This window comes from Leptonotus elevatus, chromosome 17 (assembly GCF_054856555.1).
Source record: "Leptonotus elevatus isolate MCC_2025b chromosome 17, RoL_Lele_1.0, whole genome shotgun sequence".
NCBI lineage: Eukaryota > Metazoa > Chordata > Actinopteri > Syngnathiformes > Syngnathidae > Leptonotus > Leptonotus elevatus.
In genome coordinates this window covers 1115575-1142322 of record NC_141255.1, presented here as the reverse complement: position 1 = coordinate 1142322, position 26748 = coordinate 1115575, and the positions used below count along the sequence as shown (strand labels likewise).

The following is a 26748-nucleotide window of genomic DNA, read 5'->3' as shown; positions in this document are numbered from 1 at the left end:
CACAAGCGGACATTCGATCGGACAATGAAGAGTACCCCGAGTCCAATGCATATTCATCGGAGGAGCGGGTACAGTCTGATCACGGAGAAGACACTGTTTCTGGACTACGATGCCACCATGAATGGACTGGATAAAATGGATCATGCAAATGCTGTTGCGTCTTCTTGCACGCAGGAGAGTGTTACACAAAGAAAAACTGTCGTTGAAACATCCACATATTTGTAAATAGCACCACAGTTGCACACATTTGTAAATAGTTTGCCAAATTGTTGTCAAATTGTTACACTGTTGAATGTAAATAAACGTATTTTGCTATCAAAAAACACTTTTTCATTCTTGGTGGTAGTGTTTTATAGAAGTAAAGCACTATTTAGGTGTTTGTGGCATCATTCATGGACAAAAAGAAGTGTCAAATTCACTAGAATGCATGAAATAATATCGTTTCACTAAAAGCTTGATTTCTCCGTATTTGAGTTCAAAACAAGCGAAATCGGATGCAACTAACCATTTTCTATTGTTGATTACTAAAGAACGGAATAAGGTAGAAACAAACTCTTTTTTTCTGATGAAAGATGAAAGTCCAATCTTTCATTTGGTAGTACGTGTGTTTCCATAGTCCAAACAGAACATTTTCTGTGGACCTTGAAAATCAGTCAAAATGCTTAAATCGGCTGGCACTGGCGGCATCCCTTTTCTGAAAACGTCTGGCAGTCAAAGAGTTAATAAGGAGGTAATAAACGATCAAAGGCTTGATTAGTTCAGCTTACAGATCAATGGATGTTAGCTTTCTCTCAGGCGTAGAAGCTAGCTAGCTGTTTAGCTAGCGGTTTCTGCCGACCAAGAGGTAAATAAAGATTTTTTATTTTTTTTAATGATTTTCTTATTCTGATCATAATCATGTTCAATATCACAATATCATGTTATACACTGCTGATTACTTTGTCTAGCATATTAAAATCGGTATGTTACGGGACATACGTTCCATGAATTTATATATATATTGCAGTATTATAAAACAAATGTTAGAAGAGACAACAATGAAACAAATAAAACCAAAAAAATTACATTTGAACAGTTTCATTTGCGATCCCGCCATTTCTAGAAAGAAGCGTGCAAATATAAGTTATTATGTCTCCGTGACTTCCTTTCAGTGTAAATACACCAAAGCAACACGTTGCGTGTTTTTTTTGTAAAAGAGTGAAATTCCAAGCGCTTAAAAGGAAATCCTTGATGTTAATTTTGTGTGAACTGCGCGCAGTAAACATGCACGCGTCCTCGGGAGCATTTCTGATCAAATATTTATGCAGCACTCCAAATGCAATATTAATATTACCTACACGCGGGCCCCTGAATATCCGCCGCATGCTAATGAGGGAGGTGGAAAAGTTCTTATGTCGGTGAGTTGAGGGAAGTTTTCGGAAGATGCGTGTGCGTGTGCGCGTGCGTTTGCGTTGCGAGTCCATCATTTTGGGGAATTTAGAGGTTTCGCAACGCGTGGTCAAGTTCAAAGGGCCGCCAACAAGCTTCCGCGTGTATTTACTTTTTTTTTCTTTTTTTCTTTTCTTTTTTTTTATTATTATTATTATTATTTTTTATTTTATTTTATTTTTTTTACTTTTTTTATTTTTATTTTTTTATTTTTTGTACTTTTTTTATTTTTATTTTTTTATTTTTTTTTCGCGCGTATTTACATCAACACCTCGCGCCGTACGTGCGCCGCGCGGGCCACCGTGTGTTTGCGCGAGTGTAATGGCGCCCTCTTGAAATATTTGCGTGTGTGCTCGACGCCTGCAAAAAGCGGCTTGCGTTTGGAGTCGACATCAATTCCACTTCACTTAAAGGAGGAATCTTAAGAGAGTACACGGTCGTAAATTCCTTGCATTCTAAATGCTTATAATGAGAGAGCAACATGACACACAAAAATGTCGCTTCGGTCGTATTTTATTGCCCCCCGCGGGAGGCGAATTGTCACGTTTTAAGAGCCCGGCGGCGGACATTCCGGTGAGAAATGTTGCCGATTGTTTGACGGCTGCTGCGGTTTAGCCGTCATCCGCGCTTCGCTAAGTGGATGCTGATGGAGGCGAAGAGCTTCAGTCGCGAGCGTTGCCGCCTAATAACGCGGCAGGCGTGTGAGCTGCGAGCAGCGAGCAAAAAACAAGTGATTAGCGGGGATCAAAAAAAAAAATCAAAAATCAAAAATCAAGATGAAACCAAAGCGTTGGGTCAACAAGGGAACGTTGCCCGACTGGAAAAAAATCAACTCCACATGCACAACAACCTCGCATACGTGCAGTAAATGTTGCATGAAGAGGGGTGGGAGGGGGGAGGGGGGGGGGCATGCTAGGCGCTTCCTGGACATCCTCCAATAGGAAACATTCCTGCCTGTTTATGACCCGTTGCGCACACACGGGCCTTGAAAAGATATTCCAACGTATAGCGAAAACATGCATGCACGGATGCGCGGGAAAGCTGCTGCAGGTCAGATTCCAAATGTGTCTTTTTGGAAGTTTATGCCGTTCAGCAACAGGCGGCAGGAATCGGGAAAAGGTGATATTAATTATCTGAGTCAGAAAGAAGGTGAAATGGCCCGCGCAGAAGGATTCTGTTGGCTTCCCATCACCGGCAGGTCTTCCTGGCGAGTGAGACATCGCTTCTTTTTTTTTTTTCTTTTTTTTACCATCTGCTAAGAAGTTACGATAACATTTTCAAGCTTGAGGTCCTGCTCACATCATTCTGGAAACGATTCACAAACGGCACAAAACGTTGAGTCGACGGCCACCTCGGACTTTTTTGTGTTTCTTATCCTTCATCCCGAGCCGTGATTCGGTGTAAGCGGTTAAACCTTCCTGGCATTCGAGCCAAGCTGTCTGCAAGCATCTGTGTGTGCGTGTGCGTGTGTGTGTGTGTGTGTGTGTGTGCACGCGTGAGGGGGAAATGGTATTAAAGGTCTCGATCGAGACAAGCTGGTGTGATAGCCGATATGCTTGTGACAGAGGCACAATGGCTTGCAAGCAGCTTGGGGGGGGGGGGGGGGGGGTTAAACCCTTTCCCCTTCTACCGCTTCCATGATGAACCTCTCTCCATTTTTTTTTTTTTTACCTTCTCAACTTCTCCCTAAAGTTTGCGATTTAGACCATCGATTCCTGATCATTGCGTGAAATTCCACCTCGAGGGATTTTAGTTGCAAAAAACGGATTTTCATCCGTTGAAATTTGTGCAGGTCACAATTGCACGTTAACACTTTCAAAGCATTCCGTACATTTTCACTCACAAGGTCGTGTTTATGGAAGTAAATATGGCCAAAGCGTGTAGAGGCTGATATTTTTTATTATCTCTTATCTGCAGTGAGTGATGCGTGAGGAGTTGGAAATATTTTCAGGAAATTCATGGCATATAAAGTCAACGACTCGAAACCAATTAGCAGTTTGGGGAACTGACGTTACCGTATTCTCTTGAGCGCGTATTTGGCTTTTGATGACTGCGTAGGTCGGAATCGGATACATGCCAATTTCCCGTTTAGGCGGAGGTCACGTTGCAAAACTCGATTGGAAAGAGAAAAAAAATCGGATTTGTGTCGCATTTGCCTGCAGTGCGAACCTAGCCGTAGAAGGTCCAAGGTTTGAGATAGTAAAACGCATTGGAATGGCCTCTTAATTGCTTTACAAACAAACAGGTTAAAAAAACAAAACAAAACAAAAAAAAAGCACATTCATCTAACGTCGGGTCACTCAACATTAGGACTGGACCGGTCAGCATCCAGCCAACTCTACAATCTGACACCCACGTCACTCACCAGGCCCTTTAAAACCATGAACACTCAAAGTCATAGCTATTATAATAAAAGATAATTGACAGAATACTTGATTCCAAATGTGTATAAACAAATTCGTTTTGGATGTAGAATCCAAATTCGTCATTATTTTTTCTCTTTATGCTCCCGGTTTGTTTTTTGTAATTTGACATTTAAAAAAAAAAAAAAAAGTATAATACAATAATAACATAATACCTGATTTTTATGTTGTCAAAACAAAGCTGTTAAGCAATTAAAGCTCTGAAAGTCCAGGATGCAGATTGTGCACTGAGCCTTGTTGAAGCGACGACCAGTAGAAGAAAAAACGTACCTTTCGCTCGTCCTTAAAAGCTCCTGATCAACATTCACCTTTTTCCAAAGACGCTGGCTGCGAGGAAGCGAGTCACAAAAAAAAAAAACGACAAATGAACTTGCAGCAAAGGCAACTGAAATCGAATCTTAATAGATCAAGTATGAATCCTTTGACACTTCAGGTTTTATTCATCTTGGAAGCGAGTTTAAAAGTTCGTCGTATGCGCTTTTAAGATGTGCGGCCGGGCCAGTGCGCTACATTTAGTAGCCGACCCAAAAAAACTGCTTTTTTTAATTTTTAATTTTAAATTTTTTAGAGTGTCTTCGTCCCTAATTGGCTGCGTTTTGTGCATGCAGGCAGATGAAGGATCAATCCAAGAAGGTGGCCAACCTGAAGCACAAGGAGCAACTGGAGAAGAGCAAGAACGCGCACCTGATGGACGAGGCCAAGAAAAAGGAGGACAACATGAACGAGAGCTCCCAGCAGATAAAGGTTCGAAAGGGGGGGGGGGGAGCCAAAGTTGAAGGGAGGGAGAAAAAGTTTCCTTCCCTGGCCCGTATACCTTGAATATATTGGGGCCATCACAACAATGGCGACGTGTCAAAATGTGACAGGGAGCCGCCTTGGGCAATGTCAAACAGGCAGCGCACTCGCGTGCACGCGCGCATGGAGGCGGCTCGGGGAGTGCGCGCGAGCGGGTATCCGGAGACGATGATTGACGTGGAACGAGGTGACAAGAAACGCAGCCGAGCCGCGCGCACGCACACGCCCGCGCACACGCCCGCCCGCGCACGCACGCACACGCCCGCGCACGCACACGCCCGCGCACGCACACGCCCGCACGCACACGCCCGCGCACGCACACGCCCGCGCACGCACACGCCCGCGCACGCACGCGCCCGCGCGCAACGATGCGGCCAGCGTCGCGGCGTTTAAATGGAGCTTCCTGCACAGCCGCAGCATCGCCGCATTGAAGTCGAGATTTGGATCCGCCGCGGCCTTCGCTTTTCCTCTCATTTTTTTTTTCCCTTCCAAGAATCGCTCGCAAGCTCCCTGATTAGACGCAGATGACGGTTTCGACTTGTGTGACTCGGCAAATAACCGTAAACCGACGCCCGCGTTTCCTTCCGGAGCATTCTTTGACCAGGAGTCAGGCGGCGAGTGAAACCCGAGTATAATCCGGACCGAAAATTGGGTTCAGCGCAACAAGTGACGTTTAATTGAATTAGACCCGCGTCGGTCTGCGTACTTAAGACCCCCGAGTCACGTTGCATCTGGACTCTGAAGATGTCCGACTTAAACGTCGTATCATCAATTTTAACTTAAAAAAAAAAAAACCTTGAGGGGCAATTGTGAATTCCAGCGTCTCCTCGGAGGGGGAGGAATTGATCAGTTGAATCCGATGAAGCGGAAACCGATGCATCGTCATGGAACGTTTTGCCCGTCAGTTGATGTGAGAAGCCATCGTGTTTTGCGAGGCGCTTTCGGCTCTCGCAAGGTGATTTTAAAGTCGTCATGTTGACTTTTCTGAAGGTTAAAAAGTGCCCTGAGGCGCTTTTGGCCACTCGTTTAACATCTTTTTGTTTAATGACTCCAACGGTGCAGTTAAAAAAAAATGTCAACTTACAAATGCAAAAGTCCGATCACGCCACTGGCACGGCGTGCACCATTTTTCATGTTGCGCATGTGTGTGTGTGCGTGTGTGGCAGGACTCCATGCGCTACCAGGAGGAGCGCATCGAGGAGCTGGAGGAGGCCCTGCGGGAAAGCGTTCAGATCACCACCGAGAGGGAGCTGGTGCTCGCGCAGGAGGAGCACGCGCGCACGCACGCTGACAAACAGGTTCTCGCCGTCTCCGCCTCGCACCTTCACAAATGGGCAAAAATGCATCAACGAGGCGTGTCGGGCGGGCAGGGATCATCTCGTCCACGGAAAATTTTCATCGCGGATATTTTTTTTTTGCAGACGGAAATGAAACAAAAATGGAAGCCATTCATTGAGACGATGACTAAAATGGAGCGACAATTTCGCCGACGACTAAAACGAACACGAGAACAACACAGTGACGACAAATTCACACAATCCAATCAGAAAGAGTGAAATTGCCGCTCAGAAACTGTTTTATTTCATGTTTACATTAATTATTCAGCCGTAAGAGTAATATCAAGCAATTATGCAAATTTTTTAGTGAAAACTAAGTTCAACATGTTTCTTTGAAACTGAAGGAAAATATCGACTAAGCTGTCAATTTAGTCGACTGAAATTGCTCTTTAGTTTCATCGACTACAATTGGATTAAAACTAAAATACAATCAGATGACTAAATTATGACTAAAACGCATATTAATTTTAGTCAAAAGACTATAATGTAAAACTAAATTAAAATGTCTTGTCAAAATTAACACTTGGTGTCAGACGATTAAAATTCTTCTTGTAAATTTTTATTTGAATTTAATCGTATGACTTCAATTGTTAACTCACGATTAATCGCAAATTTGATATCTGTTCTAAATGTACAATAAAACGTTTTCAAACTCTTGTTAACATAAAAGTGGGGGGAAATGAATAAACTAGTAGAAATATGGTTGCATCTTTTAGTCATTGATACAGCAATTTCATAATAATTCATAAAATTGAGTTAAAATTAAAAAGATGTCCTGTACTGTAAAAAATTAGTGTGATATTGATTTGTGTTGGTCTTTTTTTTTTTTTTTTGCCACTAGATGGCATAATTGCATTTGTAAGACATTGGTGACGGCTCGGTGCATTTTTCTTTTCATATTAAGAGCTATCTCATCTTTAACATGAAGTAATTTTAAAATTGCAAAATACAACATGTGCTAACTCCAGTACAGGCTTTCCAAGTAAGGGGCGGCCATTAATCGCGTGTAAAAAAAAATTGTGACGTTAAAAGAATTTTAAATTAACTCAAAATGAACGCACTCATTTTGACACCCCTGAAATAAATAAATAAAAATCCGTAGCTTTTGTGTTTTTCCGACGCGTGGTGTTTTTTGGGCTGACATATTGAAACGGGGCCAAGCGTGGCTAATGGCGGCGCGCGTGCGCCAACTGAGCTCATTCAGGTGCGGCCGCCCGCGTGTTTGCCAAGTCACTCCTCGTTTGGAAAACATCCCTATTTCAAGAACAACTTGCATTTTGTCCGCCCCGGCGACACACAAACCGCCTTGTGCGAACCCGAGCTCCTCCGCGTTATCCGTGTTTTTTTTCCGGCGGGGAGGCAGAAAAAGCTCCTCGTGTTGCTGGAGGAGGAAAAAGCATTGAGGAGCCACCGCAGAGTCGCGGGACTTTGCTCATCGGCGCGCGAGTGACACAACAAGGCCTCGGAGACGTCCAACGTTCCTCAAAAGAGGCTGGACGGCTTTTGACAAGTGTTGGGGAAAAAAATGGCGAAAACCAGCGTGGGCCGTGAGGACCAATGCCTGCCCTGAGAAAACACGGCGCCGTGTAGCTGTTGGCAAAAAAGCCTGCGCGCTCCATTGTTATTGCCGCCTGTAAATGTTGGTCGTCCCGTAAGTCGGACATCGGAGCAAACAGCCGAGCTGGTTTTTGCTTTTGCTGCATTTCGCTGACGCGCTTCGTCGCGCTAAATTGGGATTATTTCGCATTCAGTCCAAACTCACGGTCAACGTCGGTAATGATAGCGCCGCCGCGCTTGTTGCTTTCTGACACACTCATCGAGTGGACATTTAAGGCCTCTTGCTCAAGGGCCAGAATACAAATGTTGGGAAACGTCAACCCACAAAAACGGCCCATCGGTCATTTTTCGCCCGTCGTGACTCGTGAACATATTTTGCCGCTACTACGACTTCAGCCTTCGAGTTGCTCACATGCCAGCATAATATCATATATGATGATGAGAGGGCACATCCATGAAGAAAAGCATGTGTATTTATTCACAAAATAAGGAATGTTCCATTTTTTTCACAATGATATCGGTACGAGTACTCGTTTTCTACGTATCCAAATAGAGTATTTTCCTTAAAATTGCATGATGGTCTGCCCTTCCTTCCTTTTCTCGGTCTCTCCTTCGGTCTCTTGAGGCCTCCCTGATTTTATGTTTTTTGGATTTGTTGGGGTCTGGATGTTTCTTGGGCTGGGGAGGAGTTCTGGTGGGGGGGGGGGGTGTCTGGTCGGTGCTGGATTTCGCCTTCCCTGGTTTTCTTTGGTCCCCTCGGGTCTCCTGACGGCGGTGTTCGGTTTAGGTGAACAGTATGAGATTTTTTCTAATAGGTTTTTTGGTGAGCTAACAAATACACGCACGCACGCACGCACGCACGCACGCACGCACGCACGCACGCACATACACATACTCACCCACACACACACACAAAAAAATAATAATAATAAAATAAAAAATAAATAAAAACAATAAAAATAAAAGAGCAATGATGATGACATTTCCGAATGAACAATACTGAGCTCTTTAAAAAATAAAAAATAAAAATTGCATGATGGCAATTTTCTATTTTGGTCATTTCTCATTTCTAGTTCCCGATGGTAAAACTGATACTGATATCGTCCTCTGTCGGGCCTCGTCTCAATACGATAGCTGGTATCGGTACTCGCCCGTCCCTCGTTAATAAAACGGTATTCATTGGGATGTCCCAATAACATCTTCAGAGTGCGATATCGGCCGATACCGAGTCAATGCGATACCTCGGCGCTCAAGGATTCAGGAAGTCAAGTTATTTTTTATAGCCCTTAATCACAAAAATGTCTCAAAGGGCTTCACATGCCCACAGTTGACAAATATTAGCGGCATCGCCTGATCTAACCACAAGAGGGCAAGGATAATTATTATTATTATTTTTTTTAATCATCAGGTGAAAAATAAGAAACCTTGAAGGGACCTCATTTTTTTATTTGCGGGACAAAAGCGCCACCCAATACAGAGATTTCTGATCACGTGATTGGATTGGGACAATTTTAGTATTCATATTTTTTAGTGATAGACTGATTTTTTTTTTTTTCAAGGCCGATACTGATTATGAGTAGTCAAGGAGGCCGATATTTTAAGCCGATATTCATTTGCAGTTAAAGAGAAAATATTAGGCGTCAAAATTAACAAATATATATTTGAATTTTAAACCTTTAATAAAGAATTGACTGCTTTGTTTATTATAATTATAACAAGAAAATTGCAGGGAGCTTTCAAAGTCATCAGCATGTTAAGCTAAATAAAAAAATTAAGCTAGTAAATAGTTCCCTAAAGTTTTTTTCTGTAAGTTTATTTGACATAATTTCTTAATTTTTTTTTGTTTTAAATAAAAAGTGTAGGTAGTTCCCAGTGTCTGCATCATCTTTTATTAATTGGAAATTTAAATAAATCCATATATGAAAAGTTCCCTGTTTCTCACTGAGCGACAAATGATTGCGAACGGAGCTCATTTGAGTTTTTCGTCAGGTTTCATAAAAGCTTTCAAAAGATCTTCGCAGAGAGTGAAAAATGGTCTGAATATGTTCGAAATGTCTGCGACAAGTAAAAAACCGTCTGTGAACATCTTACAAATCCTGACGAGAAGCCTGAATACGCTCCGTTCGCAAGCATTCAACGCTCGGTGCGATGCCAGCTGGGTCGACCTTCACATTTGTTAAAAGGCCGATGCCGATATCGGCACCCATAATTTGCCTGGTTGATAATGGGTCTTATCCCTAATATGTTTACTGTGTTTCCGCTCTGAAACAGAATTTGAACCAAAACGTGCATCGGGAAAAAACGTGTTCATCTTCCGAGAGTCTTGAGTTTGTTTCCATTTATGATGTATTGCCATGACACTTTCTTTAAAAAAAAAAAAAAACTCTTTAATTAGTGGAGCAGACGCCATTGAGGCAGGACGCGGTGCCGATGAGCATCCTGGACTTTGAACGCCTCCGCGAAGAAGCGCGTGCGGCGGCCAAACGCTGACGTCGCCCAACATCAACACCAATTCGGCCAATTCTGAACAGACCTGCGACGTTCAAAAACAGCGTTCAATCGACACGACACGCATTCCTTCCAACACGTGTAAACACAGCAGGAAAAAGTGTGAACGACTCTTTAAAAAAAATAATAATAATAATAAAAAAATAAATAAAAAAGCATCGCATTTAACGCCGGCCAGATGGACTATTATGTTCCTCTCTTTTTCTTTTTTTATGACCGTGTCACCGCAATTGGACTTTGGCATAATGATTTATAAAAAATTAAAAAAAAAAAAAAAGAGAAAAGGTTCTCTTCCTATGTATTTTTAACAAGCACCATCGATCAATTCAACTATATTACAATAAACACTATCAGATTTATGACGCATAAATGCAGGCGGCGCTGAAATGACGTCGTTTCGACTTGACGGCGTCCCTGCCTCGTCCATAGCGCCTTCTTTTTTTCATTCATTTCCCACCTTAATCGCACCATTTTAAAGTCCTTCAAAGTGATGTTGTTGCCGTAGCAACGGACGCATTTGCGTGTTTACGGCTCAACTCTGCCGTACGTCGGCAAGGAATGTCCGTGCGGGAACTCGAAATATTGCTTCCAACTTTTCCGGGTCGCGCAAATATGTTTTTTTTTTTTTTTTATTGTACAAAGTATTTTGAAGTAAATATTAACTTTAATGGTGAAATCCGAAATTCGTAGGAACGGAACTCGGCCGTAACTCGAGGACGTATTCGACTGAAACGAGCTTCCAGTTGCAGCCACATGTTGTCAAGTGGCATGCGTGTGCGTGTGCGTGCGTGTGCGCGCGCGCGTCAGGGATCTGTCCCAGCTCAAGCGGTTGACCGCAGCAAAACATGGGAGACATTTTGAGCAAGACGTTAGTCATTAATGGCCAAGCGGAGAAAGGTGTGTGTGTGTGCGTGTGTGTGTGTGTGTGTGTGTGTGGCTTTGCGGCGAGCGCGTGGCACGCCCCATCCGTCACATTTTTCGACAGCGTCCTCCTTTGCAATGCCTCCTTTTTTTTTTTTTTCCAGCTCGGATTCATCCTTCCATCCCTCGAGCCTCACCCCCCCCCCCCCCCCCCCTTGCGCTCGGAATTCAAAATGGAGCCTGTGTTTCCGACTGCTCATGAGCACAATTCACATCTGCTGTTGCTCTCCTTTTGTCCATATCGCTCGTGCCCTTGATTACCTCCGCCAAGGGCGTTAGATTTACCTTTTATCAAAATTTCAAGATTTGACTTGATTTCCTCTGTCAATTCTGACATAATGGCAAAAATCATCATGGTGAGGCCTTGGCGGAGGTCCTTCAAGCTCATCTTGCATTCTCACTACTTTTTACTGTGTTCAATGACTTTACTTAAGCGTTTCTATTTTCTCTCTCCTTCCTTTCTTGTTATTGTTTGAACTTCCTTGCTATCGTGTCTTCCTTCCTTTTCTTCCGTCCGTCCGTCCGTCCGTCTTTCCACGTTCTTTTCTCTCTGTGCACACAGCTCGCTCATATCGAGCTCAGCTCGGCTGGCTTTAGGTGGTCAAAGGTAACTAACAACGTGACGTCACTGTTCTTTCCAGTTTTTGAAGAAAAACAGGCATGACATTCTGTTTGCTTTCCAGTTTTCCACTGTGGAACAGGAAATAGGAGAATGGCAAACCATAATATTAACTTGGGCCAGTGGTTCTTAACCTGGGTTCGATCGAACCCCGGGGGTTCGGCGAGTCAGTCTCAGGGTTTTCGGCGGAGGTCTCAAATGATTCGTGATGATACTTGGCCGTCATCAGCTGCAGGGAATTTGGTGCACTCAGTAGTCGACTTTCTTTATTTTTGTCATCCCTTCATACTAACTATGTCATGAGAAAAAAAAAAAACAAGTGCAATATAAATTCACATATATAACATATGGCGTTCCACAGGGTTCACTTCTGAGGCCTGTGCTGTTTTCATTGTGTCTGCTGCCATTGTTTAAATGCTCTATAAATATAGAGTTGAGTTGAGTGATGGGAGTCAGCGTTTGCATTGCCGAGTTGGGCAATTCTAGCAAAACTAAAGAAACACTCCCTTAACTCTTTTGCTCCCAAAAAAACTATAAATAAGTTCTATTTTAAATATTACTACGCTCCCAAATATGTTTTTTTGCTACAGCATACAGAAGGCTTTGATGCAGCCTCTGAACTTAAGAGAATGCTTGAAGCAATGGTAGTAATTACAAAAACGGCCTGCAAGTGGCAGCAGAGTATAAGAGATCAACCAGGGCCATGTTGCAAAAAGTTTTTTTCCCCCACTGTTTTCAATACATTTGTGAATAATGATGAAACTTGGATGGAGTCTATCTAATGCAAAATGGAAACAGATAGAAATTACTTCTCTTTTTTTTCCTGATGAAAGAAGAGACTCTAATCTTTCTTTTGGTAGGTTCCTTCTTTTTATAGCAATCGAACACAATATTGCAAAATCAGTCCAAATCCAGTCAACCAGCCAGGAGCAAAGGGGGTTGCTTCAGTCAAAATGGCTGCCCCTGAATGAGTTAAGATGCATGGAGATACAAGAACACGCTGCTTTTGGAATTCAAGCTGAAGAGAGCCTGATTGGATCAAAAGTCTATTCTCCATGTATTGAAATGTAAAAAAAATATATATATATATATCGCATTTTATTTCTCATTATAGAAGCGTTCGGTGAATGTGCGTGGGAAACATTAGGAGGCGTTCAGTACCTCCAACAAGGTTGAGAACCACTGACTTAAGTCGTTTCGATCCTTTGCATGTACAAAATGGTTCCCGAATCCGTCTCGTCGTGTTCGGCAGGCGGAGATTTCATAAAACGAAATGACATCCCCAAATAATGCGCCGAGCCTTCGTGTGGAAAAACCGTGCGTGTGTGCGTGTGTGTGTGTGTGTGTCAGGTGGAGGACCTGCTGGTTGCCATGGAAAAGGTGAAACAGGAGCTGGAGGTGATGAAAGCCAAGCTGTCGTCCACTCAGCTGTCACTCGCCGAGAAGGAAGGTCACCTGACCGCCCTGCGGGCCGAGCGGCGCAAGCACCTGGAGGAGGTCCTGGAGATGAAGTAAGAATTTGAGCGTCCGGCAATTAGCGCCGCCGTTGTTCTCGGGGATCCTCGCGCGCCACCTCATCACGTCCCCGTCTTGACCTTTTAAGCCGCGGAGTTAAGTCGGCCATTAATGCGGCGACCGCGTCGCACTTTGCAGCGCTTCGTGCGATCGATTGCGTACGCAGACGCCAGACGTGCGCCCGCGCTGCCTTTTTTTAATGCAACATTAATGGAAGCGGAGTCCAGCGGTTTTGATGTACTTGCACCGCCGAGGGTTTACATGGACTGGAACGATACTTTGAGCTTCAAGCAGAAGCCGCGGAGACTTTCCAAGACCACGTGCGCTGCCTGTTTAAAACACGCCACGGGATGGATTCTTACTGTGGCATGATGGGAAAAATAGGACCCGAGCCGGAAGTGTTGGCTTGAAGTGTGCACGCACGGCACCTAACTTATAAACATTATGAAACACTCTTAACTCTTTGACTGCCAGACGTTTTGAGAAAAGGGATGCCGTCAGTGCCAGCCGATTTAAGCATTTGGACTGATCTTTCAAGGTCCACAGAAAATGTTCTGTTTGGACTATGGAAACACACGTACTACCAAATGAAAGACTGGACTTTCATCTTTCATCAGAAAAAAAAAGTTTGTTTCTACCTTATTCCGTTCTTTAGTAATCAACAATAGAAAATGGTTAGTTTCACCCAAATGCGCTTGTTTTGGACCAAAATACGGAGAAATCAAGCTTTTAGTGAAACGATATTATTTCATGCACTCGAGTGAATTTTGCACTTCTTTTTGTCCATGAATGATGCCACAAACACCTAAATAGTGCTTTACTTCTATAAAACACTACCACCAAGAATGAAAAAGTGTTTTTTGATAGCAAAATACGTTTATTTACATTCAACAGTGTAACAATTTGACAACAATTTGGCAAACTATTTACAAATGTGTGCAACTGTGGTGCTATTTACAAATATGTGGATGTTTCAACGACAGTTTTTCTTTTTGTAACACTCTCCTGCGTGCAAGGAGACGCAACAGGATTTGCACAACAGATTAGTTTCACTGCGATTGCCTCTTCGCGTGCAAAAGCTCCACTTTCTTGCCGGCCGTTTTTTCCGGGGAATAGCAAGTATATACTGCAGTGTGTGTTGCCATCAAGTCTAATATCAGGATCATGCTACGGTTACGTTACGGTGGTGTTACGTCTGGCTTCCTTATATCCTTCGGTTCCTATACCGGGTGGTAAGAGATGTTCTGATCCATCTTATCCACTCCATTCATGGTGGCATCGTAGTCCAGAAACAGTGTCTTCTCCGTGATCAGACTGTACCCGCTCCTCCGATGAATATGCATTGGACTCGGGGTACTCTTCATTGTCCGACAAAATGTCCGCATGTGAAAGCTCCGGCGTTAGCAGAGCTAGCCGGTGATGCTTTATGACGTGAGAATAAAGGCCGCGTCCAACTGTGGCGTCGACCTCGGGATTCACCATCATCATCATCATCATCAAATCTGCATTGGTCGATGCCAACTCTCCATCGCCCGATCGAATGTCCGATTGTGTAGAAGTACCCGGTCGGTTATTGTGCGCGTTTTCCGGCCTTAGCAGCGCTAGCCGCGCTAGCCGCGCTTAGCCGGTGAGGCTTACTACGTGATCATAACGGTCGCGTCAAGGCTTCCAACTTTGGCGTCAAGCTCGGAGTCATCATCATCGTCGACATCAATGCGCTTTTTAGTATTGATCGATGCTTTCCGTCTTTGAAAAAAATGCTCAAGCGTGAGCTGCTTGCAACCGGTCGCCATTGTGGCATCATCAGCCATTGTCCCCTCAACACTCTAGCTCCGCCTCACGTCTTCTACTGACGCCCACGGTGGGCGGCCCACCCAATCTTGTCCAAAGAGAGTCATCGCTGCCCTCTAGGGGCCAAAACGAGTCATTATACTAACTAGATCTGCCTGATACTTTCAGCACAGCTGCCCAAGGCTTTCCTCCACCCGTTTACCCCCCCCCAAAAAAAAAACATAGTGAACGTCTTTTAACGTCCTCGGCGCCCCTCCGTAGGTTTATGCTAAACGTTTTATAACGTTTATGGCGGTCAAAGAGTTAAAGGTGAAAAAAACATTGTTTATGTCACGCATCATCATGCGCGGGCTCCGCCTCTTTATTGCCACCAGACATTAAAAACAAACCTCCTCCTTTTAATGGCGTCTCCAATGCACATTTAGAGGCTACGGCCAACCTGCTAAAATACGAATAAAGCACATTCGATATCAACAGAGAATAGAATAACATGTTTGTTCAAGTAAGTGCTCGTAATGTGATGGAAATGATGATAAGGAAACTTATTGTCCAATCAAAAGCTTTTACAGGGCAGGTGTGAAGAAATCAAATGAATGGAAATGTCATGAATGCATTCCAGCCTGACGCCGAAACAAAACAAAATTTGTTAATGTGTTTTTAATTGGAGCGGGGAGCACTCTAAAATAATTTATCAACGAGGGCTGGGTTTAAAAAATCGAATCATCAAAATCAAATCAATTTTCCTTTTTGGGTGTGAATCCATTATTTTAATTTGGAATTTAGTGTGAATGGAGGGGGGGGGGGCATCATGTATTTGATATTTAAGAATAATTAATATCTGGTTGAACTGAAGTCAATCGTATTGAATCGGAAAAATTCAATCGGAATTAGAATCGATACCGAGCCCTAATATAAACATACAGTAATTGCATAAAGTCAAATGTAAAGAATTCAGTTCAATGGACGGTGTGCTGCTCCTTCTGGTGCGTGTGCCGTGGCCACTTGGGGGCGGTATAACACAATCATGGATAACTACGGAAACGAACGGAGTCAGCTGCGGTAATATTGGTCTTTCTTTACAGAGGATAAAGAATATGTTCGCGTGAGTCCTGTTATATTATCGATCTGTATGTGATGCTTCACTGTCGTTGTTTTTTTTTCTTTCTTAAAAGTGACTCGCTCTTCACCTCTTCGACGATGCCAACGTTGGTCCGTGTGCGTGTTAGCGCGTGTGAAAATGTATGTGCGCGCACAGGTGGCCATAACTCTTTGAGGTTTGATGTCTGTTTTGTTGCCCGATTTATCACCGGTGTAAAGTTTAATGTTTCTGTAAGACATGATATATGATCGCAGAGCTTTCAGCGGGTTCTCGGACAGCCTTAAAATATATTAGCGCTCGCGCGCGCACGCACGCACGCACGCACGCACGCACGCACGCACGCAATGCATCTGTGACATTGTGTCTCACTTTTCTCCCAAACTGTACTCGTCCAAGACGTGATCAGCGCCGCGAAGGGATCGGAGTTGTAGCGTTGCCATCGGGGGGGCTGGGTGGGGGGGGGGGGGGGTGCGAAGTGCGGGGATAGTCAAATGAAAGAAAATGAGCATTAAAGTGTTTCTTGGCAGCGTGAAAAGGAGCGAAAGTAACGAGGAGAAAGACATCCGTCCAAGCACAACTTGGTCGGGCCAACAAAAGCGTGCGCTCCAACTGATGTTACCCCCATGGCCGTCCGTCTCCCCCGTTCTTTCTCTTCATCCATCACACCTCATATATATATATATATATATTTATATATATTCAACATATAAGCACTTCATGATGTTTCACGCGTGCGATGAGGTTTTTTACGGGATTCTAATTTATAGGTCGTTGTTTGCCTCATTAAAGAAAGGCGCGCCGAACGTTTTTTTACGAGCGCTAATGTCAGAAACGGTTTGCCGGGGCGCGAAAGCAGCGAGGCGTCAATTTGTGTTGGTTTGCAGGCTGTTATGGAGATTGTAACGTTCCAAAAAAAAAAAAAAAAAAAAAAGATCGTTGATCACCGTGAAGAGCGTTCAAGAAATGAAAACAACTTGAGGATTTTTTGCCAGTGTGACGTCCAGGGTTGTTGTTGCCAAAATGTTCTTGTGTCTGTTAGCCCGATAGCTTAGCTGCCTATGTCATAACGAAAACAAAAAAAAACAATTTTAGGGTAGTACACTGATTTTTTTTTTTTGTTAAGCTAAAAATGAGTAGAATTGAACCTAATGTTGGCAATACCGATACTACCACTACAATACTACAGCGTAGCCCGCCCCCCCCCCCACCAAAAAAAGATTATTGTTCCCGCCCCTATTAAGTAGTATTATTTCAAATCATAGCGTCATTAAAACTCATTCTCATGCAGCCATTTTGACTGAAGCAACCCCCTTCGCTCCTGGCTGTTTTACTGGATTTTGCAAAATATTGTGTTCTATTGCTATTAAAAAAAAAGAAGAAAGATTAGAGAGTAAAGTATATTTGCTTGAAAAACATAAACAAAAAAACGCATAAATACGTTTTTGGGACCATGGCAATATTTAAAATTATTGTATACGTTTTTGGGAGCAAATGAGTTGTGTAATCACTGTTATTGATCATTTTGAATGACTGAAGTATCATATACGTATATTGTTTGTGAGAATTGATTTTGGAGTATTTAGTATTGGAGGTATGAAATATTTAAGTATTGATCCACAGTTAAGTTACGAGACTTTGTAGATGTGTACCATTCTTAAATCATCGCCGCCACCACCACGAGTAATAAAATTAATAATTATTATTATTATTATTAAATGGCTTATTTGGCTTTAATTCCACCAAATATGAATATTTGACCAATTCTTACGTCAACTTAAATCTGCTGATGCCGCGTAACACGTTCTGCCACTCGCTCGTGAATGTTGCGGCCTCAAGGCTAAAGCTGTAAACGTCCTTTATGTGTCCCCCGGCGCTCCCTCGCCACTTCCTCTCACCGCGCGGCCGTCCTCCGTCCCGCCCCTCGTCCCGCCGTCCTCGCCGTCGACCCTCCGAGCCTTCCCTTCAGTCAGTCCGCCCCCGCGTGCTTCTCAGGCCTCGCTCCCGCCTTCCCGCGCGTCTCTCGCCTGCGTATGTCGTTATCACCTGCCGGCATTTCCGAGGGCGCCGTCGCTATTGTCAGCGCGCGCGCGCGTGTGTTTTTGCTATTCACGATTTACAACCGCGGACCGCTCATGTTGTGCGATTCTTTTATCATATGAAGCTATTTTTGCGCGTCGGCAGGCGGATTGATGCCGGCGACTGGACTCCGCGCGTAACGCACACAATGCTAACATTGTGATGCTAACGTCGGTTTAGGTGAACGGTATGAGATTTTTTCTAATAGGTTTTTTTGGTGAGCTAACAAATACACACACGCACGCACGCACATACACATGCTCACCCACACACACACACACACACAAAAAAAATAATAATAATAAAAAAAATAATAATAATAATAAAAAAAATAAAGACCAATGATGATGACATTTCCAAATGAACAATACTGAGCTCTTTAAAAAAATAAAAATAATTAAAAAAATAAAAATAAAAAATAAAAAAAACATTGTGATGCTAACAATGTGGCGAAGCGTGTCGCCCATGTCAATATGGGAGGCGGCCAGAGTGCTGCGCATAAACAGACAAGACGGCGTGACTGCTTGGAAGACACGCTCACGCACGCGCGCCCGCGCGCACGTACGCACGCATGTACGCACGCACGTATGTACATATTACGACAGCGCCACAAGCGCTTTGATTCTCTCAGACAGCAATGAGATTAGCGCGCCAAATGGAGGCTGCGCGTGTGCGTTTGTTGTGTGTAGCGCGCGCGGGCTTGTCGGGAGCTTAGTGCGACGAAAAGAGGCCGCGCGGTTTGACACTCGGTCTTACAAGCTCAAAGCGGGGCGCCTTCCCCCTTTCTCGCGCTTCTACGCTTCGCTTGTCTTTCTTCTTTTCTTTTTTCATCATTTGTGTGTCGTGCGCTTGGAAGAGACGGGGAAAATCGAGCGGCGGAACCTCCACCGAGACTTAAGGAGCCTAATTTGGATCCTGATCGGAAACTTTTGCACGCATTTTTCATGCGTTATTTATTCATTGGATTTAAGGAAAGTAGTAAAACATGACAAATGGAGTTATCGCATCAAAATTGACCAAAACAAAACGTGCGTGTGAAGCTCGGCTAGAATATCTCTGACTTTGAGTGTGTGTTGCTTTAAATGGCTGCGTCTGATTGCCAGTCCGTCACAAGACAATTCTTCAATTCGGGTCTGATCAATATGATTTTTTTTAAGGCTGATGCCAATTGCAATATTTGGCAGAATCTGATCAGCCGATTAATTGAAGAAATATTTACGGATGGGAAGGGGCGTGTCCCAGCAATCATTTTGTCCACGAAAAATGTTCATCCTATTTTTCGTGGCACATTTTTGGGGACCGTTTAAGAATTAAGAACGAGATATTGGATGAAAAATTGCCCTAAATTTGATATTTTTAAGGGAAAATGCTATCTTGGGGTCTTGCCTTAAAAGTGGAGTCTTACGTTTTGACCCTTTTTGTTTTTCCAAACAAACTCCTCCCACTTTTCCCGCTCCTGCAATTGGCCGGGAGGGAAAAAGTGGTTTCGCACAAACGAACTTATTCGTACTTACAACAATAAAAAAACATTTTTTGCATCATTCACCCCAAACTTAGTTGACGGATTATTTTTGCCACTTTGTTAATATTTGTTGTCTTTATTTTGTTCCCACCCAAACGCCAGGCTTTGTTCCTCGCGTGTGCGTTTGCGCGCGTGTGGTCCCGTCAGATGTGCAAACTCCCGCACGCACACCCCGGCTAATGCGTTTTACACCTTTCCTATTAGTCACACTGTGTCTACGCGTGCGCGCGCTCAAACGTGTGCGCCGCGGTGGGCGAGAGGCAGACAGAAGAGTGAAGAAAGGGAGAGAGGGGGGAGGGGCTGGAAAATGAGATGAGATGTCATGCAGCCGTCCCACCTGCCCTCCTCTCTCGTCTCGCTCTCTCGTCTCGCTCTCTCAACGCAAACGCGCCGCCATTGTCTCTCCAAGCCGCTTCCCCGTCTCGCCGTCTCTCTCTCTCCCCCTTCAAGTCTCTTTGATTTGTTTTCCCTCCAAATCCTCCAGGCACTTTATTCCCTTCCCTGTCAGTGCGTGTGTGCGTGTGTGTGCGTGTGTGCGCGCGCCTCCTCGGCATCTTTTCTTTAAGCCCCCCGTGATGTAAAACAGCTCTTTGAGGGAGCTTTTCCTTCTTACAGTCCCGCACTTTTGATTCCACTTGCTCACCTTTTCCAATTGTCTCTAATGGTCTCTCAGTCGTCTTATCAGTGTCCAGTATACGCCCCCCCCCCCATCCACCACCCCCCCCTCCCATATTAATACATGGGTGATTCTCATGCACATCTTGAGCTTTTAATAAGCACATTTAAACGCATTCGCCGGGTAAATATTAGCCTGCGAGGCATTCTTAACGATAATTCCAGACGTCCCCACGTTTTTTTTATTATTATTATTTTTTTTTATATGTAAAGCGATCCCCTCGGCCGTCTTTTAAAAACGGACCTCCAGTGGGAATGGAAAGGATTTTTTAACGCACAGCTGCGGTAGGAGTTGATCAGTTTTCCCGATAACGGCATTAAGCGGGTTCAAAAAGAGTGAGCGAGAGAAGCAGTAAATGTTTTCTTCAAGCCCCCCCCCCCCTCGCACCCCCCCCCCCCCCCCCCCACCCAACTCATTCACTTTATTGACTGCCTTGGCTTTGATGTGGCACACATGGACAAACGGACAAATGTTTCACGAGACCGGCTGCGACGTGTCGTGTGGGTTTGTTCTTTGCTGGCTCTGCAGCGGACATAAAAAGTCTACACACCCCGGGTTCAAATGCCAGCTTTTTCCTGATGTTGAAATATAAAACCAAGATTGATCATTTAATTAGTAAATTGCAGTGAAAAAAAAGTGATTAGAATGTTAAATACGGTTGGCTACAGAAAATCAACTCATCAATTATTTCTAGGGTCTTTACTTTTTTGTGCAGTCAACAATCGTGTACCTGTTTGTATTGTAAGGGGGTTTATGTTTGAACCATGTCACGTGACTTCAAACTTTAAATACAGATGCATTAATTGTTTTGTTGTAACTTCGTTTGACTCGTGAGACGTTATCGGATAGACGATAATAAGCCTCAGTCTGTACCTTTTCCGGTGAATTGATTTGTTCAAAGGGATGTTTTCTTTTCTGTGTTATGTATGGAGACAAAATAAACAATAATAACAAAAAATAAAAAAAATAAAATAAATATTCATTCATTTAAAAAAAAAATAAAAAATCCCACCATTAGTGTAACCTATAACGTATACAACTAAATAAATTTAAAAAAAGGATTTTAATTAGGAGTGTCAAAATTAGTGCCATCATTTAAAGTTCCTATAACGTTACTATTTTTTAATGAGCGCGCCTTACTTGTAAATTCTGTACCGGGGAATTCCAGTCGAAAGGCAGCAGACGCGTCCACGTCCACATTTAGCAGAAATAAATATAATAATAATAATAATAATACATATATTTGTGGAGACTGGGGTCAAGTTGAAAAAAGCTGTCAAACAATAAAAAAGAAAAATGTCATCAGATTAATCACATCTTGGAATTTTGATTAATCACAATTAATTGCTTAATAAAAAAATATATATTTTTATCTAAAAAAAAACCCATTCTCGCCTAATTTGAAAAGCACCGGTTACGTGTTCATTCTTTTGACGTTTAATGTTACGAGGACGTCTTCAACATTTTTTGATCCACTGCGCGCGCTCTTCCTCCTCTTTTTCTAATCCGTTAATAACTTGCATAATTTAAAATGTGAAAAAATGCCCCCGATATTTTGACATGAACAAATATTCCCAATGTGATACGCAAACATTCATCAAAAGATTGACTTTAGTGCATGAAATTTATATTTCTTGCTCAAACACAACCTGTGCTAGCTTAAACGTAGCCATCCGCTGCAACGCTAAAGGATCATCTATGGTCAAAATTAATCTGCGTTGATTCATGATAACTTTGACAGCACTAAAAAAAATGTACAAGTTACTTCATGTTAAAGATTAGTCAGCTCTTAATATGAAAAGAAAAGTGCACTGAGCTGTCACCAATGTCTTCGAAATGCAATTATGCCATCTCGTGGCAGAAAAATGACCAACACAAATCAATATCACACTCGTTTTTTACAGTACAGTACTCTTTGTAATTTTTACTCAATTTTATGAATTATTATGAAATTACTGTGTCAATGACTAAAAGATGCAGCCATATTTTATTAGTTTACTTTTTTTTTTTCCTCTTTTACGTTAAGAGTATGAAAATGAAAACAATATTTTATTTTACATTACATTTTATTGTACATTTAGAACAGAGATTAATCGTGAGTTAACTATTGAAGCCATGTGATTAATTAGGATAATAAAAAAAAAATGAATCGCCTGACACCCCTAATTTTAATCTTTTCAAAGGGCAAGTTAAAAACAGTTGAAATCATGAGATGATCAGAATGAACGCATCGTATTGAAATTGATGTCAAATGGGAGTCAGCACTCGCACCTGCAACCATTTCAATTGCTTCTGATGAAAGCTTCTAAAAGTTTTGAAATGATTTATCGCATCGTACTTTTTTATGTCACAAAAACCTGGCATTTGAACAGGGGTGTGTAGACTTTTTATATCCACTGTATTTACATTTCGAGACATTAATGATGCCTGGAAAGGGATTCATTAGAATCCTTGCACACAAAGATGGTGGCTCAGGTGCGCGTATGGATTTGTTCTTTGGCGGCCAGCTGCGGGTCCTGCATCTCGTTACCCTCGCGTCTTTCTTTTTCTTTTTTCTTTTTTCTTTTTTTCTGTCCCAACTTCCATATTTCTCCTCTGCCGCTGACACCACAGCGCGCTTACTTTACTTTTTATTGGCCGCCGTATGGAACGCACACACCTCACCTGGTCACGCGCGTCACCTGCGCCCTCGCCCGCTTTCACCCCCCCCCCCCCCCCAGCTGCCGCCACCGCTGCTCTGACCTCAGCTTGCGTTCAGGTGGTCGCACCCTTCAAGAGCGCGCACAGCTGCGCTCGGTTATCCGGCGCGGCGGCGTTCTTCACCGACGCATCCCCCGCGCGCGCTCGCCCTTGAGGTTGTTTTATTGAAGCGAGGGACTTTGGAGACCCCCGAAGTGAAAGTTCTGCTGAGGATTCGCTGTTATTGTTTCGCGATCGGTTACAGCGACGCCGACGTCTCCATGAAGCTCATTTTCAAGAAAAACAGGACGGCGAGCCAGACGACGGCGCTTCCAGGGAAAAGGCTCTAAAAATACACACCAAAACTTTAGGTGGCCATTTTAATATGAGAGCGTTATCAAATATGATGTCTTTTTGATGGGATTTTTTCTTTGATTTGTTTTGTCATTGGTTTCAAAAAGTGGTCAAAACGATTGGATTGACTGAAATCAACATTGATTATCGCGATGTTTTCTGTCCATTATTGAGCCAAGTCATATATTTTTGATTTATATAAATCTCATAAACACAAATATTCCCGAAAAGTAGATACTGTATTGTATGCTCAGATTATGATAATCTGGTCTCAATTTATGTTCTCAACATTTAATTGAATATAAAGCTGCCGTTTAAATTGTTCCGTCTGTCACAAAACATCACTTGGTTGAGCGAGATGAACAATAATACAGAAAATGGGAATATTGTAAATAATCATTTTAAACACCCTGGAAAGTGAATTCAGAAGATAATTACGAAAAAAAAAAATTATACATTGCAGAGACTGAAAACGATTTAGTACTCCATATGTGAGATATGGCATTTATTTATTTACCATTTCACTTCTTCAGTTTTTTTGTGTGTGGCAATTTTGGCACTTGGCAGTTTGGAATGAGTCGCCGCTCTCTCCCTAAGAATGAGCGCCCTCATTTGCATCAGCGGTTATCAGCAAACATTTAGCTAGCTAGCTAAAGCTACAACCCAAAAATGCTTTACGTAGTATGCTAGAGAGCATCGTTGTTTGCAGTAAGTGCGTGCATGTCATGGATAGAAGCCGAAAAGTGAGAGAAAATAAGAAGAAGAAAAAAAAAAGTGTGGACATGGGCTTCACACAGGCATGGCCACTTTAGAGCGCCTCGTTGTCCCAGCATAAGATGCGAGACAAAGTGGGATCCATTTTGCAGGTCGCTGTAATGTATTTGATTGACAGATTTCATCACATCCAGCAAACAACTTTTCACCTTTTGAAGTCCAATTTCATTAAAAGGCCCATAAAGTGAAAATAAATGTCTTTGAAATTTGACACACCGCAGGAAAGAGTTGTAAAAAAAAAAAAATATATATATATATATATATATATATATATATATATATATTTATATATAAATATTTTTAATACTTTTAATTTCATTAAAAGGCCCATAAAGTGAAAATAAATGTCTTTGAAATTTGACACACCGCAGGGAAGAGTTGTAAAAAAAAAAAAAATATATATATATATATATATATATATATATATTTATATATATAAATATTTATATATATATATATATAAATATTTATATATATATATATATATATTTATATATATATATATTTATATATAAATATATATATATATATATTTATATATATATATATATATATTTATATATATATATATTTATATATATATTTATATATAAATATTTATATATATATATTTATATATAAATATATATATATTTATATATATATATTTATATATAAATATATATATATATATATATTTATATATAAATATTTATATATATATATTTATATATAAATATTTATATATATATATTTATATATAAATATTTATATATAAATATTTATATATATATATTTATATATAAATATTTATATATATATTTATATATAAATATTTATATATATATATATTTTACAACTCTTCCCTGCGGTGTGTCAAATTTCAAAGACATTTATTTTCACTTTATGGGCCTTTTAATGAAATGGGATAATTTTCCGTGGTTAGTAATCACTGGTTTATTATACAAACTATGAAACGGATATTCTCATTACAGCAACTCCCAGTACGGCCGTGTGGATGTAAAGCTAACAATTCCTTCAGGGGCTTTTCAGAGCGTAAACCGCGGCGTCGTACAAGTGGTGCGGCCGAAGCGAACATGTGCTAGAAAACAACGGAGCGCCGCTTTATAGCGCGGACACAAGAGAGCGAGAGGGGATTATTTTGAACAGAACCTCGCGTTTGTCTTACGGAGACTGGCCAATGTCACGGCGCGCGTGCACTCGCACTCGCACACATTCTCGCACAAATGTAAAGTAACCCACGGGGAGGCGCGCTATCAGAACTGCAGACGTCGAACCCTCACTCGATTACACGCGCTCGCTGTTGCGGAGGAGGAGATAAGGCAGCGCACGCCGGCGCAAACGTTTGGGGATCTAACGGGTCACCGTTGGCCGTCCCCCGATACAGTGGGGGGGGCTTTAAGTGGTTTTAGGGAAGAGAAAGGCATGCGTGCGTGCGTGCGTGCGCGCGCGCATGGGGGCGGAGGTCAGGTGCCTGGCGCGTTTGTGCGCCTCTGCTTACTATCTGCCTTGTCGCGCGCCGCAATGACATCACGGTGCGCGACCGCCAAACCACGGGAAGCTCGTCTCCTGTGCAAGCGGAGAGGGCGAGCGAGAGAGCGAGAGAGCGAGCGATGGAGGATCGGTAAAATTGAAAGACGTCCGTGTCATACGGAGATACAGCGCGAGGGCCCACCATGAGGACATCTGGAATAAATATCGGTTTTATCGCCCTGGGTTAGAAGTGCGGTGGTCAGAACAGGAAAGTCTCCAATTTAGTTTGAAATGAGACGTCCTGTTTGTTTGAATGAAGCTCCCAATAATAATAACAATAATGTGTGTATTTATTATTTAAATGGATCATATTGTGCCCATCAACTGAGATTCATGTCAAATCATCTTGGAGAGAACACCCCTAATATACGTGTATATATATATAATGTATTAAATTACATTCAAAATATTTGTTCATGTCAAACTATTGGGGTCTTTTTTTTTTTTTTTTTTTTTATTACGCAAGTAATTAACTGATTAGAAAAAGAGGAGGACGAGCGCGTGCAGCGGATCCAAAAATGTTGACGATGTCCTCAAAACGTTAAATGTAGAAAGAATGAACACATAACAGGTTGTCTTTAAATTCCATCCATCCATTTTCTGTACCGCTTGTCCTCACAAGGGTCGCGGGGGTTGCTGGAGCCTATCCCAGCTGGCTTCGGGCAGTAGGCGGGGGCACACCCTGAACTGGTTGCCAGCCAATCACAGGGCACGCATCTCTTTAAATTTGGCGGGCAAAAAAATGTTGATAAAAAAGCCTTTTTAATTAAGCGATTAATCATGATTAATCAAAATTCTAAGATATGTTTAATCTAATAAATGTAATCGTTTGACAGCTCTAATATATATATATATATATAATTACAAAAAAATACTAATTAAAATGGAGCATTTTAAAGTATATTAATGTAGATTAACACCAGAATGAGTGAGATTATTCTAGATTAAGAAAAAAATAATCCATGCCCAGCACTCTAATGTACAAACAGTTTATTTACACTTGAAACTATTGACATTATAAACTTTTTGTTCGGCATCCATTACTGTACAGTTGACAATTCAACGGAAAGCAAACTAATTATCGGGACGACCGACCGATCCGTCCGTCGTGGTTTAAGAGCGTCCAGCGGCCGTCTTGACT

The 26748-nt window shown here is 42.3% G+C and overlaps 1 protein-coding gene across 1 annotated transcript in view; it reads left to right on the top strand.

The window, feature by feature from the left end:
- LOC147159139 (ELKS/Rab6-interacting/CAST family member 1-like) overlaps positions 1-26748 on the top strand; it is an 87728-nt gene that overhangs the window by 40443 nt on the left and 20537 nt on the right. Inside the window, exons 17-20 of the mRNA XM_086059036.1 lie at positions 4460-4595; positions 5813-5944; positions 11532-11576; positions 12939-13099. Coding sequence (XP_085915162.1) covers positions 4460-4595; positions 5813-5944; positions 11532-11576; positions 12939-13099 — 474 coding nt within the window. The remainder of the gene's footprint in view (positions 1-4459; positions 4596-5812; positions 5945-11531; positions 11577-12938; positions 13100-26748) is intronic.